General features: G+C 42.3%; 1 protein-coding gene across 1 annotated transcript in view; it reads left to right on the top strand.

The window, feature by feature from the left end:
• SF3A3 (splicing factor 3a subunit 3) overlaps positions 1-19432 on the top strand; it is a 731641-nt gene that overhangs the window by 195317 nt on the left and 516892 nt on the right. The window contains exon 5 of the mRNA XM_044083506.1: positions 18961-19033. Coding sequence (XP_043939441.1) covers positions 18961-19033 — 73 coding nt within the window. The remainder of the gene's footprint in view (positions 1-18960; positions 19034-19432) is intronic.

Below are 19432 nucleotides of genomic sequence, written 5' to 3' on the forward strand. Positions count from 1 at the left end.
CATTCAGATGTTCCCTTGCAAAGTTATTTACCAAAATATGAAAAAAAAATCATAATTTCCATAACCCAAGTCTGAAACAAACGTTGATATCTGCATATGAGTACAACATACAGGCACAATTCTTTTACAGTGTGGGAACCAGCAAAACTGTCTTCAAAATGAGGTATTACTTGGCACATTCAGATGCTCCCTTGCAGAGTTATTTACCAAAATATGAAAAAAAAATCATAATTTCCATAACCTAAGTCCTATCAAAACTGATAATATGTACATGTGTACAGCATTCAGAACCAGTTGTTTTGCCATGTAGACACATGATTGTAAATATACACATTCTTGGTGTAGCCAACATACTGCTGAATGGGTACATGTAAAGAGAAAAAGCAAGGTAAGGACAGCCACTCCACTAATGAATCCAGGACAGACATGGGACTTCAGTGGCAGGCAAGGCCATCTCATCTGTCTGATAGCTGTGCTGGCTACCCACTCAGACAGCCAATGACACAGCAGTCTCACGACCTCCTTCAGTGTCACAGTCTGCCTTATCTTTGCCTTTTCTCTTTACATGTGTCCATTCAGCAATGGACCTAAGGGATCAATTTCTGTATTAGTAAGCCCTTCCTGTCATCTAAAGTCTGCACATACCTGATAAAAGCAGACTAAAAAAAGAAGTATTGCAGAATGGTCACTGACAGATTGTACGTGGTCGCACTCTCCTGAAAGAGTCTTACCATACTGGTCCTACTTGGTCATGGGTGTTTTCCATTCTTCTCACAAGCTACATGTCACCAATCCTGCATAGCTCTCCCACGCCATTGTGGAGGTCAGTCAAGAATAATGCAATGCCCTTCCTCATTTAGGTGAATGCCATCCCTTCTGAACAGGTGAACATCTTCTCCTGTGATGCTGTCATGACAGATTGTAGATCCACTGACCCTGTGCATCAAGCCAAGCATGAACCCATTCTGTAAATGTCTGGCAAATCACAGAGAATGTAAGTCACTAAATAATAACATATCTATTCATATCCTTCATAAAATGCATTCTAGCACAAATCCTGTTATTCTAGTAACTAATTTAGAAATAATAATATTTAAAATCTAGGTCCAGATTTTGCCTCGTGTTACATTTCTTGAAATTTTTAAAAATTTAAGAAAGGAACTGGTGTGAGGGGTGGCTTGCAATTGACTCCAATTGGAGAGAAAAAAAACAAAGCTGGCTTGTGCATTCAATGTCATAATGATTTCTACTTATGTGAATAACAGTGACAGCTGCTGAGAGTTTGGTCTGAAAAGTGATAATGACTCAGTGATATATTGTAAGTGCACTTACTGGTAATGTGATAATGAACTGCATTTCATTACTGCAAAGGTATGCATGCTGAGACACAGGTGATAATTGCTGCACATAACCTGTTGAGTATGCATTCATTATATTACCTTGTGCAGCTGTTATGTAACACAGACTCATTATCATCAGTAAGGAGAAGACCTGAGTAATTTAGTAAAATAGTATAACACTTAAATATTACCGAGCCCTTCCTCCCACCTAAATTCCACACATGACTGACAAAGCCAAGAAAAATACCCAAAATATATGGTACCTTCATGACGGTAGTAGTCCGCAAGTAATAACCTTTATCTCCCTCAGACAACTACTGAGTATAATCATAGTTACAATAACCAACATGAAGCATTTCCCTGAGCAATCCTTCAGCAGCAGCTCCTAGTGTCTGCAATCACCAACGTGAAGCATTCACACAAGTGACCCCATGTTTCATAAGCAGTACAATGCAGCTATGAGAAACACCATGTTGGTTACCTGTCTAGAGTTAAAAACAAAATAAATAAAAAAAATAAATAAAAACATACACAGAATTTGCCAGGCCAAATATACGAGGCAAAAAAATCTCAACATTCTGCGAAAATATGTACAGCTGAGATGCCTCCAGCTCTCACGCACAGCAAATATTTCTCATAAAGCAAGAAGGATTTGATGTCAATATCGCATCCAACTGACAACATCCACTGGATAATGAAGAAAAGCAAGAGTGCAAGAAAAGATATACCTGTTCCAGCTGTATTTTCCACAATAAAGCATTGGACTGTGTCAACTAAAAAGAGCTGTGGGTAGTCTCTTAGAAACCATGTCACAATATATGCCTTGAATCTGTACCCCAAATAATTTATATTTATATGCTGAACATATCATCAGAAGTAATAGGTTGGATGAATTGGAAGTTGGACTGAAAATATCAATAAAACCAGATATAAGCTATGCAGATACTCTCCAGTGAAGACAGGAATAGCTGGTCAAGAGGAGGTCAACACTCACACCACACCACATGGATCACATAGTCCTCCAGAACACACACCAGCACTGCTGTGTGAATTCCACCATAAAGACAGACAAACGTATACAAAACAGTGCATGCTGATAAATTTCTTATAAACAGTTATGTCAAAAAGGATCATTATACATTATTATGTTCTGTAACAATTGGTGATCCTTTTTTAAATGTGTCTCTTGAGCCACCATGCTGTACTTGCAGTTCATTATTCCTTCATCTCCATAAAAAATTGAATTTTTTGTGTGTCTGTGTTGTGGAATGAATGATAACACTGAGTACAAGCAAACAAATGCAAGCGTGATGTTTCACCAACTACCTATTATAGTCATCAGCACAACAAAAATTCTCAACAATGACACATAACTGTCTTATGCAAAGCTCTACATTTATAAACTACTTTGCTAACCAAACAATTGAGCTGGCACATGGACTCTTTCAGCAACATTCTAAGCAACAAAATGAAGGTAAATATAATATATTAGACAACTACATGTACATGTAGCCAATCAAGCAACGTGTTTTTGGAAGGTGGGAGGAAACCAAACAACCTGGAGAAAAAAAACCTGAATATATATTGGCGAACATAAAAAGTTCATAGGGTCAGTGAGTGGAGCTGAGCACAAACCTTGAAGCCTAAAGCACACGTTTTACAACTGAGTCACCATATGGGCTTCCACCCAGTTGGACTACCCCAGTAAACAAAAGTAAATAACTAAAATAAATTAATTACCAACAATGGTAGAAAGAATACCTAAAATGTATAGAAAAATGCCTAGTACCAACAATGATACAAGTTACCTAAACAGTATCCCAAAGGTAAAGAAGACTAAAAGAAGGAATGCAAAATAAATAAGAATAGTAAATGTAAGGAACAGATGAAAAAAGTTAATAAATTCTATTTTTACCCGCAACACCTAACAAGGCACCCAACAGCTTGAGAGAACACAACCTCAATCAAATCATTAGAGCAGCAAATGAGATCTGAGGTAATCTGGCAAGTAAGGAGCATTATGGGTAAAAGAGCGAGCTAGAGAGTCAGATCCAAATATCTAAAGAGGATTAGCTGAGTCTGATCCGAGGGTCAGATCCAACCCATATTTTGAGAAACAAATGAAAATGACAGCATCAGAATTAACCTTACACATGTGCATGCAAATGTGAGTGGTCTGATATTCTCATCTTTAGTCCAGTGATGAAAAGTGCACTCCATACCTAGACCAAAAGGATGAAAAAAAGTTTTAAAGTGCGCCACAGCATGTACAGAACTCCCATGGCTTTTTGCAAACCTAGCACTCTCAGATACTTTACTTATCATTCAGCTCCTTAAAAGTCGCTGCAGTATAGTCTTGGACATACCATCTGTGATGTCACAGGTTTGTCTCCATCCCGTGTCCCACTTTGGATAACTGAAAATATGGCAACCATATAGCACATACTCTACAGTAATGAAACTGTCTCATCTTTATGATGCCTGACAAACTGCAGCATCCAGAATTTGGCCACTGACAAGCAGGCACTGATCTGAAGATGGATCTGCTGCAGCTCATTTGGCAGAGGTGAACCTTGAACTGCATCTTCCACTAAAGACTTGCAGGTTTACATCAATGCTTAATAGACCCTTATACCATAAGACATCTATAAATAAATGTCTTCTGCTGGCTAACCAAACTAATCCTCGCATATGCATGCAACACAAAGAACCCAATACTCACAATATGACAAGTTAGATAAAGTTGTAATTTTTAATGGAATCCTCCTGTGCACTATTTTAATAGGATTTAACTCTATAAAGGTGCTAATCTTTATAAAAAAAAAAATATATAGATATATATATATATATATATATATATATATATATATATATATATAGATATATATATACATATATATATATATATATATATATATATATATATAAGCTACAACCCACACAATATAAAGTTCTCTATGGGTACTATTTTTTTGATAATATAAGGAAATCTAGAAAAAAGATGTCACGCATGAAAATAAGCTGTTACTTTTTAGCTTCAGTTAGAAAACTCTTCATTTAGCCATTACAGACACAGGTCATTTGTCCATATATTACAACTGGCATAATAAAGCAAGAAAACTGTATGCAGCTAACTTTTCTGTAAACCTTACAGCATTAGTACACCTCTGGAACCATTTTGTACATCTGATGCAGACACACTCTCTCTCTGTCTCCTCCCTCCATTTTCTCTCTCTCTCATCTTTACTTTCTTTCAGCTGAATCATTTTCAAGTAAATACTTTCTAACTGAAAACATACAAGTGGAAATAGTTGGTACTCCCAGCAAATTCAATTCTGTCTCCATACTGCAAACATAGGAAAAGTTTACGTCCTACACTAAAAGTAGCATCAGGGCCCTGGCATAAGGTTGACCAGTTTTCAGAATTTAAAACATCAGACAAACGAGCACAGCAGAATATCTGCAAAGCTTCGTGTCGCACCTGCAAAGAAAAACGTATATCTGCAGTAAATGGTCTGAATTTGAAAGGACGAGATCACATACTTTACAGTTCCCTGAGGAATTCCTGCTTTTGAATTAGTCCATCAATAATCTTAGCTTACTTTGTTTAAATGCATAACAACACTGCTGTGTGCATATGGTGCTTTCCTTTGTTTTAAACTTTGAAAGGAAAAAAAATAAGTTAACTAAAATAAACACAACTACAGCTTGGAGCTTCTTTGTTAGAAACGTTAATTAACATAATCGCGTAATATTCAAGGTTGCGGTAACGGTAACTCACTGAAGCTTATATTCCCAGTGAATATAGCTCTTAACTTATTCCCTAAAAAATCATGAACAAATAAAGTAGTGATTAAAAAGGAAGATTCTCTAATAAGGCCAATAGAACATGTTTTCGTGTGAACTTAAAATTTTAAGTACAAAACTTGAACATCTGACATTACTGACTGTCAAATCAGAACGTAATAAGGGAAAAGTAAAAATGAGGCAACATCAGGCACGCTTTAGAAAGCAAGGAACAGCGTAAAGCTAGGAAATGACAATGTTCCACATATATCTGAACAGTAGTGTACTGTTTGGTTTCCTAGGAGAATCAAAACGGCACTGGGAAGATAAAGTTCTTAGTTACAGCAGTCCAGGGTGGGGCATAAGAAAGTAAGGATGTGACAACAACTTGTGTGAGGTTTTATTGCAGTTAGGTGAACCCGGGACGCCCTGAATATTTAAAGTATTGAAATATTACCAAAATAGTTATAAAATCATGGAAAGTAAGATACTTGGGTTTATTTTATAGGTTAAACTGTAGGATTGTGTAATAAAAAAAAAACAGCACACCACATGTTAGACACTCCCCCTTTAATGCGATGGCTTTCAGTTAGATATTGCACTATTGATCGCATTACAGAACTTAATATAAATTACAGAGTATGGCAATAATCGTTCATCAATAGAAGCATATAAGCAAGGACAGTGAGACAACTGGATAAATAACCACGTACCTTGCGTACCGAATATTAGTAATCGGGCCTTATAGTATGATTATACCTAGCACAATGAATACAGATATATTTGTCATGCTTTTATAGCACTGGTTTCTATTTGAGTGTTCCATGAACACATGCTGTAGCTTTGTATTTTGGACTATGTTATTTCATACTTCCATCCTATGGGGTTACACAGCAAAGAAAGAAGAAATACAATTTGATACAGCGCAAGGGGAACTAGCAATTACTAAGTAAGGAATATTTCTTCAAGCGTTTCATGCTGATGTTTCATTAACATGTGTTTTTGAAATTGCTTGCAGTTTGAGGTGTTTTTAGATAAATTATTTTAAACAACGTTTTATAGCCTTAAACATGCTAACAGTAAAAATAACTGCTGCTATGGGATCACTTGCTGTCACTCCTCACTCACAACAAGCGCTCTTTGTAAAGAAAACAAGCCGATTTTCTCAAAAATTTCAAATATAACCATACGGCAGCTCCACTCTGAAAAATAAGTTGAGAACGTAACTGACAAATTTCAGGTACTTTTTCAGCTTATTTTTTAACAGTGGAGCTAAAATGCAAGTATAAAGATACCTGCGCTTGTGGAAGACACTCGGGTGTAACACTATACAATTCTTAGCACCTCAGTGAGCGCTCTGCTGTAACTGCAGAGGCACCATGCAATGGTACTCGGGGTTAATGAGTTAACTGAGATGCTGGACAAAGGACTATCCTTCTCATCTATTAAGATCCACACTTCTGCCATCTCGGCTCATTACAACACAGATCCTCCTATTTTCTCTCACCTGTTGCTAAAGCAGTACCTCAGGGGGGGCTAAAAACATAAGACTGCCCCGGAGAGCACCAACACCTGCTTGGGACCTCAATTTTGTCTTGGAAAAGATCACTTTGCCTCCTTTTGAGCCAGCCAATTCAGCAGAGTTAAAATATATATCATCCCAGGCTGTGTTCTACATGAACTACAGAACGAACTGGCACCCCACGTAAGTACCATGTTCAATCATAGCCTTACCTCAGCCTATGTGCCCACTGAATGGCGCACAGCGACAGTTATCAGACTCCACAAAGGGAGAGCCACCACAGACCCCGGAAACTACCGCCCCACTAGCCTAACGAGCCTGGTCTGCAAGGCTATGGAGTGTATCATCATGGAACTTATAAACAATGACATTGATAATCTCCAAACTCAGGACCCCACCCAGTTCGGGTTTGTAAAAGGCAGATCATGTCCCCTAAACCTGATAAACTTCTTTGAAGCAGTCACCAAAGCCATAGATGAGGGTAAGGTGGTTCACACAGCCTATCTAGATCACGCCAAGGCTTTTGACACCATCCCCCACTCTGGAATTATAGATAAACTCACTAAACTAGGTATAAATCCCTATGTCACAAGATGGGTTGCCAACTGGCTCACTGACAGAACCCACACTGTGAAAGTAGCAGACTCCAAATCCAGCTTCAGACCAGTGACAAGTGGAGTACCACAGGGTTCAGTCCTGGGTCCTCTCCTGTTTGGTATCTACTTCTCTGAAGTACAGGCCAACATAGAAGGTCTTTATTAACGGTTCGCAGATGACTGCAAACTAGGAGCCATAATCAAAACTCCAAAAGATGTGGACATCCTACAAAAGGGCCTTGCTGAGACAGATGCCTGGTGTCAAAGCCATGGCCTCAGGCTCAATGCCAAAAAGTGCATTGTCATTCCTTTTGGTAAAAACTCAGTACCCATGAACTACCACATAGGTGGTAGTCTACTTAACACCGAAAGTGTGATAAGAGACCTTGGGACACAGGTGGACAGTAGTCTCTCCTTTGATAATCACATCGCCACAGAAGTCAGGAAATCCTTCTATGTGGCACACCTCATCACAAAAGGTTTCTCATCCAGGAAAAAAGAGGTCATTGTTCCCCTCTACTCGTCACTCATTAGACCCATTATAGAGTACATTGCCCCTTTTGTATGTACCTCACAAGACATCTACAACAACTGGAAAGGCCACAGAAATACCTCACAAAGAGGATTACCGGCCTCAAAGAGATGCCCTATGCAGACCGCCTCAAAAAACTGCAGCTTTACTCCGTTGCATATCGCCTACTCAGAGGCGATCTCTGCCTAACACACAAAGCTATATCAAACCCAGAGCTTTTAGACATGCTCCACTTAAAGAAATCCCAATCCCTACGAGCTACATGCTCTAGGGACCTAAACCTCGTCACCACAATAAACAGAACATGCTGGAGGGATAGATTCCTGTCCCAGAGACTTCCCATACTCTGGAACAAACTACCTATCTATATCAAACAAAGCTCCTCATTAGCACTGTTCAAGAAAAATCTTGATGATTGGATGGGAGATAGGAAATTCACCCCGGGGATCACTTCTGTGGCTCTGCTCGACAGTGGCACAGGAAAATTATTTTCTTGGGTGGCTAAAGCCAGGTTACCTTTGACTAGGCTTATATAGGCCCTAAGGCCAATAGCCTAGTACCTACCTATGAACCTATGAAAACTGCTCTGCTTCTGGCAATAACCTCAATAACCTCAGCACGAAGAGTCTCAGAACTGCAGGCACTAATGGCAGTGGAGCCTTTCATCATTTTCCACCAAGACAGGGTTTCTTTAAGAACAAACCCTTCCTTTATTCTTAAGGTGGTATCCAGTGTGGCTCTTAACCAAACTATTCACTTGCCAACATTTTATCCAAATACCCAGAATAAAGGGGAGAGACTTCTACATTCCTTGGACATACACAGGCAATTGCGCTTCTACTTGGACAAAACAAAAGCTTTCAGAAAAACTGAACAATTGTTTGTATCATATGCTGCAGGATCACAGGGAAAGGGTATTTCAAAGCAGACCATTTTAAAGTGGATAGGACACTGTATCCGGGTCTGCTACACACACCATGGGAAACCTATACCATCAAGCATTAGGCCACATTCCACCAGGGCAACTGCTACTTCTACTGCCTACCTGAGAGGAGTACCTACCAAAGACATTTTGGAAGCTGCAACTTGGAGTTCAGTGCACACCTTTACCAAGCATTATCACTTGCCTCTTTACTCTAGATCCAGAGCTGGCTTTGCCACTGCAGTGCTTCAGGGCCTTATAGCCACAACAAATCCTCTATAGAACCAGCCACCCTGACTCAGCTTTGGGATTCAACCCAAGTTTAATGACTGCAGCAGTGAAACACGATGAACATAGTACAGATGTTCTTCATCCCACATTGCTGCAGTCCTAACACTTGGGTAGTCCGCTGTCCCAGTCGGCCCGAATACCAAAGTATATGGCTGACGTCGGTCAAGGTGCATTAGTCTGACGTCAGGACGTCAGGGTACAAATGCGCATGACCGACGTCATATCCTCAGTCTTTTTTGCCGCATGGTCCAATGGCAGAAGATTTGATTACTATGTTTAGAGGTTCTATGCCCCCTCCTGATAAGAGGCCTAGGGTGGAACCTGAGCTTGAGAGTTTTGAGCAGTGTTCGGAGGCTTCTGAGTCTTCGGCTGAAGACTTGCAGGAGTATCCTCCTTATTCTGATTCTGATGTGGATGATTCTACTCCTTCGGCTTCTCCTCCTGAGGATTTTTCTTTTTCAGAGACTCTTCATTCCATGAGGGAGCATTTTAAATGGGAAGGTCAAGATTTCTCTGATTCCAGGAAGAGGCTTAGGGAATTTTATTTTTACCCCAGCATAGGCCTTTAGCTATACCTCCTGTTCTGGATGTGGTGGAAGATGTTTTGCAGAGGCTTCCCTGAACCCTGATTCTTTGCCTCCTGCCCCAGTTAAACCAGATAGGTATTATAGGGTGCCTGAAGCTCATAAGTATCTTTTTAAGGGTCCTAGGGCAGACCCAGAAACTGTTTCTCAGGGGCCTAAAGGTGTTAAGGCTTCTGTTGTTAAAAATCCTGTTCCTCCTGATAGAGGCAAGGGCTTTGGATAGATGGGGAAAGAAGGTGTATACTTCTTCCACTTTAGCCATGAGGGCTTTGAATTGCCAGTTCCACATGTTAAAATATCAAAATTATCTCCTTTCACAATTGAAGTCTAAGGTGGATGCTCTGGCGGAAGGTATTGAGTGCAAAGAGTTGCAGGATTTAGTTCATGTGTCTGAACAGGTGGGTAAGCATTCCTTGCAATGTGGTTTTGATGCTGTGCAGGCCTCTTCGAGGGTGGCTGCCACTGGTTCTGTTCTTCGCAGGCACGCCTGGCTGAGGGATCAGAATTAAGCTGAGCATGTTAAGACAAGGATTTTGGATGCTCCGTTACAGTCTGACGTGTTGTTTGGTTCGCCTGTGGAAGCAGTTTTAAAGAAAATGGAGGACAAGGCTAAGTCTATGCAGACTGTTAAAGATTTTTTGCAGGTTCAGCCTCCGAAGTTTAGTAGAAATTGGCCTACTAAGGGATGGACATATCCTGCTTATGATTCCCAGTCTAGGGGTAGGTCTAGACGTGGTAGGGGCAGAGCTCAAGGTTCTTTTAGGCCTAGAACAGGGAGTTCACCTGCTCAGTCTTCTGGGGAGGGCAGGGGTCATCCCTTTCGTAAACAGACCCAATGACCTGCCTTTTCAGCTGCCAGTTCTTTCTCGTCTGGCAGCACCTTTGGGAGGAAGGCTGGCACTTTTCAAAGAAAATTGGAGTTTAATTACCCAGGACAGATGGGTATTGGATATCATTCACCACGGTTACAGGTTTTATTTCCATACCTTGCCTCCTTTCAAAGGCATGCCAGACATTCCTCCTCTACAAAGAAAAGAGGCTCACAAGCAAATTTCTCTGTTACTCCAAATAGGGGCCATTCAGCCGGTTCCTGTGCCAGAAAGGGGCCTAGGATTTTATTCTCGCCTGTTCCTAGTACCAAAAAGGGGAACACGTGGAGACCAATTTTGGATTTATCTATCCTCAACACTTATCTGGACATTCCCAAGTTCAAAATGTTGACGTTACAACAGCTTTTACCTCTGCTGTGCAAAGATCACTGGATGGTAACTTTAGATCTCAAGGAGGCTTACCTTCATGTGCCTATCAGACTAAGTTGCAGGAAGTATCTGCGTTTTCGAGCTGGGAATTCCCATTATCAGTTCTCTGCATTGCCCTTTGGCTTATCTACTGCGCCCAGAGTATTCACAAAAGTTCTGGCTCCAGTGATAGCTTACTTCAGGCTAAAAGGAATACAAATCTATCCTTACTTGGACGACTGCCTGATTCTGGCTCAAGAAAAGGAAGACCTTTTACAGCATTTGGAATATGTGATAGCAGTGCTAAGATGCCTGGGGTATTCTGTGAACGAAATAAAGTCCAGTCTAGTACCCTCTCAAGACATGTGCTTTCTGGGTGTGAGACTGAATACAGCAACCCAGATGGCCTTTTAACCCCGGACAAACAAAAGAATCTTTCCCTTTACTTCCATCAACTATCTCTTCAGTCCGGGCTGACTGCAAGGACAGTCCTTCAAGCCTTAGGGTTCATGGCATCTTGTATTCTGGTGCTTCCCAATGCCAAACTGCATATGAGGAAGCTGCAATGGTATCTCAAATATGTATGGACACAGCACTGCCAGGATTTGGACACTGTCATTCAAATAATACCTTGCATTCAAAAGGAATTTTTGTGGTGGGCTCAGGAATGTCACCTAAACAAGGGACTCTCTGTGACCCGGCCAGAGGCGAGTCAGATTCTAACGACAGATGCCTCAGACATAGCTTGGGGAGCTCATCTGCATGGAAAGTGGATACAAGACAAGTGGCCTGCCAGACTACAGCATCTACATATCAACATGAAGGAGATGTTAGCAGCCCAGTTTGCATTAATGGCTTTCAAGGAGTTACTTCTTCCAGGGCAGGTGTTGATTCTAACAGACAACACAACTGTCATGTGGTACATCAACAAACAAGGGGGAACACATTCTTATCCTCTATGCAGGCAAGCAATGATTTTGTGGGAGACTGCGCTCAGCTTGCAACTAACTCTTCAGGCAAGGTTTCTGCCGGGAGCACAGAACTCCTTAGCAGATGTGTTAAGCAGGCAAATCATGGATCCCCACAGTGGAAACTGGATCTTCATGTATTTCGAAATTGACAGTGTCATGGGGAACTCCAGACATAGATCTGTTCGCTTCTCCACTAAACCACCAGCTGCCAAAGTTTTGCACGAAAAGGTTTCATCACACAGCTTGGAAAGTGGATGCTCTTTCTTTCAGTTGGAAAAATCTTCATGTGTATGCCTTTCCACCTCTGCCTCTTCTCCCAAAGGTACTCCTAAAGGTAAGACAAGACAAGCCAAGGATGATTTTAATAGCTCCAGATTGGCCTCGGCAACACTGGTACCCATTACTGAGGAGTCTGGTAAGGAAGCCTCCATGGCCTTTACCTTTGATTCCACACCTATTGTCTCAGAGGGACGGTCATCTACTCAATGTCAAGCTTCACTCTCTTCATCTAACAGCCTGGCATATTCTGTTTTGAAACACAGCAGGTCTCAACTTCCTCAACAAGTTTTGAATGTGATTATGGAAGCCAGAAGACCTAGTACAAGGAAAGTGTACGCAGAAAAATGGAAGAGATTTTTATTTTGGAGTGCAGCAAAGGATTTGGACGTTTCTGAGCCTAATTTGAGTGTGGCTCTTCAATATCTTACTGAGTTATTGGACAAAGGTTTGTCTTTCTCTTCCATTAAGATTCATGCTGCAGCAATTTCAGCTCACTATGATTGTGACCCACCATTGTTTTCCCATCCTTTGTTCAAGCAATTTCTTAGAGGGGCAAAGAATATAAGACCCCCACGTAGAGCTCCTACTCCTGCTTGGGATCTCAATTTTGTGTTGGAGAAACTTACTCTACAACCTTTTGAGCCTCGGCTACTGCTGAATTGAAATACTTGTCATGGAAGACTGCTTTTTGTTGGCCATTACTTCTGCAAGAAGGGTTTCTGAATTGCAGGCCCTTATGGCGGTTGAGCCTTTTTGATTTTCCATAAGGATAGGGTATCATTACGCACTAATCCTTCCTTTATGCCTAAGGTGGTTTCTAGTGTGGCTTTAAACCAAACTATTCATTTGCCTACTTTTATGCAGATCCCCAAAATAAGGGGAAAAGATTTTGCACACTTTAGATGTACACAGGCAGTTGCGTTATTATTTGAGCAGGACTAAGGATTTTAGGCAGTCTCAGCAGTTGTTTGTTTCTTTTGCTTTGAGTTCTCAGGGCAAGCCTGTGTCAAAACAAACTATTTCTAAGTGGATTGGGTTTTGCATTGCATTTTGTTATTCCCATCATGGCAAGGAGATTCCAGCTGGGATTAGGCCTCATTCCACTAGGGCTACTGCCACTTCAACAGCATTTCTAAGGGGGGTGGCAACTAAGGATATTTTGGAGGCAGCTACTTGGAGTTCAGTGCATACTTTCTCTAAGCATTACCACCTTCCTCTCTACTCTAAATCTAGGGCTGGTTTTGCCACAGCTATTTTGCAGGGCATGTTGCCAGCTCCTGCTTCTTTATGATTTGCCAGCCTCCCTTGCCTCTGCTTTGGGATTCTACCCAAGTGTTAGGACTGCAGCAATGTGGGATGAAGAACATAGTACAGTTTTGTACCTACCATAAATGTAGATGTTCGAAGATCCACATTGCTGCAGTCCAATTTACCCTCCCTCCTTCCCCTCTGTGTTTAGGGGTGATTGTATGGGTGGAGTTGTACTTTTGTAAATTTGTATATATTGTACATATATTTGGTACAGGAGTGTTTGGTGTTTTTTGGTTTTGGCCTTATCTTTTTAGGGTCTTCTGACATCTGGGGCAAGAAAAGACTGAGGATATGACGTCGGTCATGCGCATTTGTACCCTGACATCCTGACGTCAGACTAATGCGCCTTGACCGACGTCAGCCATATACTTTGGTATTCGGGCCGACTCGGACAGCGGACTACCCAAGTGTTAGGACTGCAGCAATGTGGATCTTCTAACATCTACATTTATGGTAGGTACAAAACTGTACTTTTTGTACCTACCATAAATGTAAATGTTTGAGTGTCTTCACTGCTGCAGTCCTGGTTACCCACCCGCCATCCCCTCTTTCTTAGCTCGGTCTTATCTCTAACTTTCTACACTCTTCTACCTATGTGGTGTATTTGCTGTTTACTACAGGTTTTGTTTTTACCTTATTGTATGTTTTGCAAGCAATATGTATTGCCTATCTTTTTGGGGGCACCTGACATCTGGGGCAAGAAAAACTGAAGAAAATGGCATCGGCTGCTTCTTGTATACCCCTGATGCACTGACGTCAGGGAGGAGGCGACAGCAACCGACGCCGGACCAAGACTTTGGAACTCTGGCCGACTGCGGGACCACCTGATGGCAGGATAACCCAAGTATAATGACTGCAGCAGTGAAGACACTCGAACATCTACATTTATGGTAGGTACAAAACTGTAGTATCTGGTTAGTTGGAAGATGTGGGATACTCCCAATGCCGTGGAGCCAGTACCTAGAAGACCAAATAAGTTCCTGTCTGCCCCTCCTGGAAAAGAATCCTTATCTAAGGGCGTTCCCGTAGATGCTGTGGTGGTGGCGGCAGCCACGAAGGAGAAGTTGGCGGAGACAACTTCTTCTGTACATACACCAAACAAGGAGTCTCGACAGATGGACAGATTTGGGAAGCGTGCATTTAGTTCAGCGGCCTTTACAGTTTGATCCCTGAACTATCTTACACATTTCACGAGGTTGCAGAGGGATCTCATCAAGGAGTTAGGAAATTCCATACAGGGTGCTTGTCCTGAGGTAGTCCTGGATAGGATCTCTGCTCAGTTGTCCGCCCTAAATTCCGTAGTTAACTCCTCCATGCGGCTCATATCTCATGCAGCTGATGGAGCGAGCAGAGCAGCGGGTTCAGGAGCTGCCCTTAGGTGCCACTCCTGGATGCGCTTGTGTAATTTTGCGGAGCCGTTTAAGTCCACCTTCACCAACACCCCATTTGATGGTTCCTCCTTGTTTGGTTCCAAGGTGAAAGATACACTCACTCGGTGTGAACAGGAAGGAAAGACTTTCTCTGCCATGGGAGTCCGTTTTACCGTCCCCTCTCGACCATACCCCAAAGGTCAAAGGGGAGGTAAGATGTGGTTCAAAAAGTCCCAGAGGGCCTTTCCAGACACACACAGTGAATCCTCCTTCAGAGGCAAAGGAGGAGGAAATTGTAGACGTTGCCCTAGAGGCAGAGGCGGTCCGCAATATCAGCAAGGCTGTGGTTCCTTGCGAGGGCGGCCTTAGCGCTCCTGATGTGGGGCCCAACTGCATTTCTCTGGGGCCAGTCAGGGGTCGCATCTCTTTGTATCCAGAAGCCTGGCTAAATATAAACCAAGACAAGTGGGTACAAAGAGTTGTTTCCAGAGGCTATATCATACCCTTTTCCCTTCCACTGTTTGTTCCCAGGAAGATCCCAGATGTTCCACCCAATCACAGGGATCAGGCAACTGTGGAGAGCAACAAGTTTCTCTCAAAAAGAGTCATCCAGCCCGTGCCAGCAGACCAGATAGGATCCAGAACTTACTCCAGGTTCTTTTTAGTCCCAAAACGAACCAGAGACTGGAGGCCAATATTGGACTTCAGCAGATTAAACGAATCCTTGAAAAAGGACAAGTTTCAGATGGTAACACTGCAGTCGATACTCCCATTGTTAGGGAAAGACTATTGGATGTTCTCTCTAGATCTCCCAAGACACCTACTACCATATAAAAATGGACAAGGCGTCAAGAAGGTATCTGCGCTTCCAGCTGGGAGCCAGCCATTATCAGTTTCATGCTCTGCCCTTTGGTCTTACCACAGACCCCAGGATGTTCACCAAATGCATGGCAGTAGTGACAGCTCACCTGAGATGTCAGGGATTCCAGGTGTTTCCATATTTGGACGACTGGCTCCTGACCGCCCCCACCAAGCATCTACTTCTCCAAAACAGGGACATCATCATTCAGCTTTGTGCTCAACTAGGGATCTCCATAAATTGGGAAAAATCTGCATTACTGCCCTCGCAATCTCTGATTTTTATAGGCGCAGAGGTAGACACAGTGGATGTGACAGTTCGTCTTCCCGCCGAAAGAGCACAAAACCTCATTTCACAAGTTCAGCGACTTCTCCCACTTTGAAAGGTCAAAGCAAAGTGGATTCTTCAACTTCTTGGAATGATGGCCTCAACCATTCTGTTAATACCTCTAGCCAGGTTGCATATGAGAATCCTTCAATGGCTCCTGTTCTCCCAGTGGTTGTTCCAATATCTACTGCTGAATCACTCTGTTCTGCTGACAGAATCATGCGAAAAGGACCTTCGTTGGTGGATAGTCCCCAACAATTTGTTCACTGGAGCCTGCCCAATCCGTTGCCACTGTGACCACGGATTTCTCCCAGGTTGGGTGGGGGGGCATTATATGGGCAGGACGGTCCACGGCTCATGGCAAGAACACGAGGCTCATCTGCTTATCAACATTCTGGAGATGAGCGGTGCTTCTGACGTTGCAAGCACTTCAGGACCTTCTTCCTCCTGGAACGATTGTGATACAATCGGACAACATGTCAGTTGGGTGGTATATCAACAAACAGGGCGGTACCACATCTTACCCACTCTGTCGAGAGGCCATGCGAGTTTGGGAATGGGCGATTTTTTCCCAGCGCTTTCTGGTGGCAACGCACATTCTGGGGACAACCAAAGTGATAGCCGACAAGCTGAGCCGGGCAGTCCTGCTGCCCCCACGAGTGGTCTCTGAAATGGGAAATAGTGGAACAGATTTTCCAAAAATGGGGACAAATTTGCTGCAACCTTTTTTCCAGTCCAGTCAATGCCAAGTGCAACAGTTATTTTTCCTTAATTCCCCCTCTGGGGGAAGCACCCAGAGATGCTCTGGTACACGATTGGCCCACGGGACTTCTCTATGCCTTCCCTCCATTCCCTCTTATCCCCAAAGTGATACAGAAAGCCAACCGGCTGGGAAGCAAGTTGATCCTCATTGCTCCTTACTGGCCTTGTCAGGTCTGGTTACCCTTCCTCGAGCCTCTTCTCCTGGATGATCCTTGGATCCTGGACCCAGTTCCAGATCTATTGACCCACATGAGTTCACTACATCCCTTTCTCCACACCTTCAACCCATATTCTTTTATCCTCACACAAACCATCAACCAGAAGACTGTATGACAGTAAGTGGAAAAGGTTTTCTATTTGGGCACAGACAATGAAAGTGGATCCTTACACCGTTCCCGTAATTCTGGAATTCCTTTCGGAGCTTTTTCAGCAGGGATCTGCTGCAGCCACCATCAAAGTACAGTTGGCGGCTATTTCACATTTTTATTTGGGATCTCCAAATGTTAACCTTATGTCGCATAAGTTATGTAAAACCTTCTTGAGGGGAGTCATGTTGCTGAGACCACCTTTACAAGAACCTGTGACTTCTTGGGACTTAAATTTTGTTTTGTCCAAACTAACATCCCCTCCTTTTGAACCGTCTCATTCAGCTTCCTTAAAGTACTTGTCTTGGAGGACTGTTTTTTGGTAGCTATTACATCAGCCAGACGTGTTTCTGAGCTACATGCCCTGTCTATTAAACCACCTTATTTAGTTTTTCATAAAGACAGGGTTTCCTTACGTACCAGTCCTTTGTTTGTTCCCAAAGTTTGTTGTTCTGTCACATTGAACCAGTCCATTGAACTCCCAGTCTTCTTTCCCAATCATAGCAATGCAGCAGAATACCGTTTTCACCAGTTGGATGTTCACAGACAGTTGTGTTTCTATTTGCAATGGACCAAAGAATTTCGGAAGTCAGACCAGTTGCTTGTTTCCTTTTCTAATTCCAGATTGGGTTTGCCAGTTTCTAAGGTGACATTGTCTAACTGGATTTTGAGTTGCATAGCTTTCATCTACAGCTCGGAGGGCAGACCCTTACCCCACAGGATCACGGTTAACTCGACCAGCTCTCTGTCTACCTCTGCAGCCTTCCAAGCCAGGGTAACAATTGATCATATCTGTGCAGCAGCTACGTGGGCTACCCCTCACACCTTTATTACTCATTATAAGTTGGATTTGGCTTCTAGGGATAGAGCATCTTTTGGCTCCACGGTGCTCAGGAGTATCTTCCAATGAGCCACCCAAGAATAAGGTGCTAGAGACGCTGTCCCATATGTAAAAATGAAGGTGAGATTGGACTACCAAACATAAAGAAGTTATGTACTCACCATAACGTTCCATGTTGGTAGTCCATCTCACCCTTCATTTTTACCAACCCTCCCTCCTGCCCCCATTCTGGAAGATCTGGAGGTAATATTATAAATTTCTTGGTTGGCGACCCTTTAGTATTGGCTTGTTGGTGAAGGGTTTCTTTCTATCTCTTTCTATCGCTAGTGAGCAGCAAATAAGATCTGGGGATTGCACTGGTGCACCATGGGATACCTGCTTAGCCACGAGCCAACCAGAAGTCTTTGAGCTTGAAAATCGGCCGAGTCGGAGCAGAGGATCGGCACCAAACCCATATGTAAAAATGATGGGTGAGATGGACTACCAACATGGAACGTTATGGTGAGTACACAACTTCTTTATTTTATCCTTGAATTTAGGCACTTTTCTCTGAGATGGTGGCATACTGCTCAGTGTTAGGACCTTGCCTTATTTAATGGCATGAGCAAGACAGCTTAACAGTTTGTGTCTGCATCTACTCCAAGGTGAAATGTAAGGTTGTTCACTCTCATTGTATCTGAGGTGGTGCAGGGATCCTGACAAGTCCTAGTGATTTCTGTAATTTTTGTTTTTCATCGCTTGTCAGAGAGTAGTACACATGTAGTGTGTCATTGTGTGGATGATAACCTTCAGAAGTTATCACCAAATTGTTGCTGGTTAAGTGTGAGGTGTTGAATTTAGAAGGAAAGATATGTGGAAGTATGGAGGTTACCTGCAGTAATTCAGCAAACTTGGTGAATTTCTAGTGCTCTTTTTCAACTCGTTTTGTGTGCATGTTGTTTGTCCCAGGTAGGTGGTGAGAGTTTCACTTTTAGCTTCAAATAAGAACCTTTGAATACTTTTCCCTCTATTACATTTTCTAGTTGAAAGGTGTGCTCTGTGCTAACCTTAATGTTATATTTTAGGTTTGTGTGCCTATGTCTATCGAATTTGAAGAATTGATGAAAGCTAGAGAAGCCGGAGGTGAAGATGTGCAAAGTAAGTTAACCTTACAGTGCAACATAAGTAACAGCAATATATGTAGCTGTTTTTTTGCATCTTTTATTAACTTCAGGACATTTTTACTTTTAGTTTATAATCCTTCTATGAGATGATGAGTTGAGGGCTGTAGGCCCTGGCAAATGCAGTCTGATTTAGGAATTTTCTTGATAATTTGCTGCCATTAAAAGGAGAAGCACATTGTAAAACGTATATGTAAACATGCATACACAAAGTGCTGTCTGTTTCATGTATTAATGTTTGAAACCATTACTTCATCTTTGCAGTTAACCCATTTTCTGTGCATTTTGAATTTGAGGATTTTTTTTTCCTTTTCCAACCATGTTTTCTTACAGACTGTAGTTAGCGAAAACTGTAATCGTACTACTTCGCAGTTCT

This window comes from Protopterus annectens, chromosome 1.part1 (genome assembly GCF_019279795.1).
Source record: "Protopterus annectens isolate FY-2018-M chromosome 1.part1, PAN1.0, whole genome shotgun sequence".
NCBI lineage: Eukaryota > Metazoa > Chordata > Ceratodontiformes > Protopteridae > Protopterus > Protopterus annectens.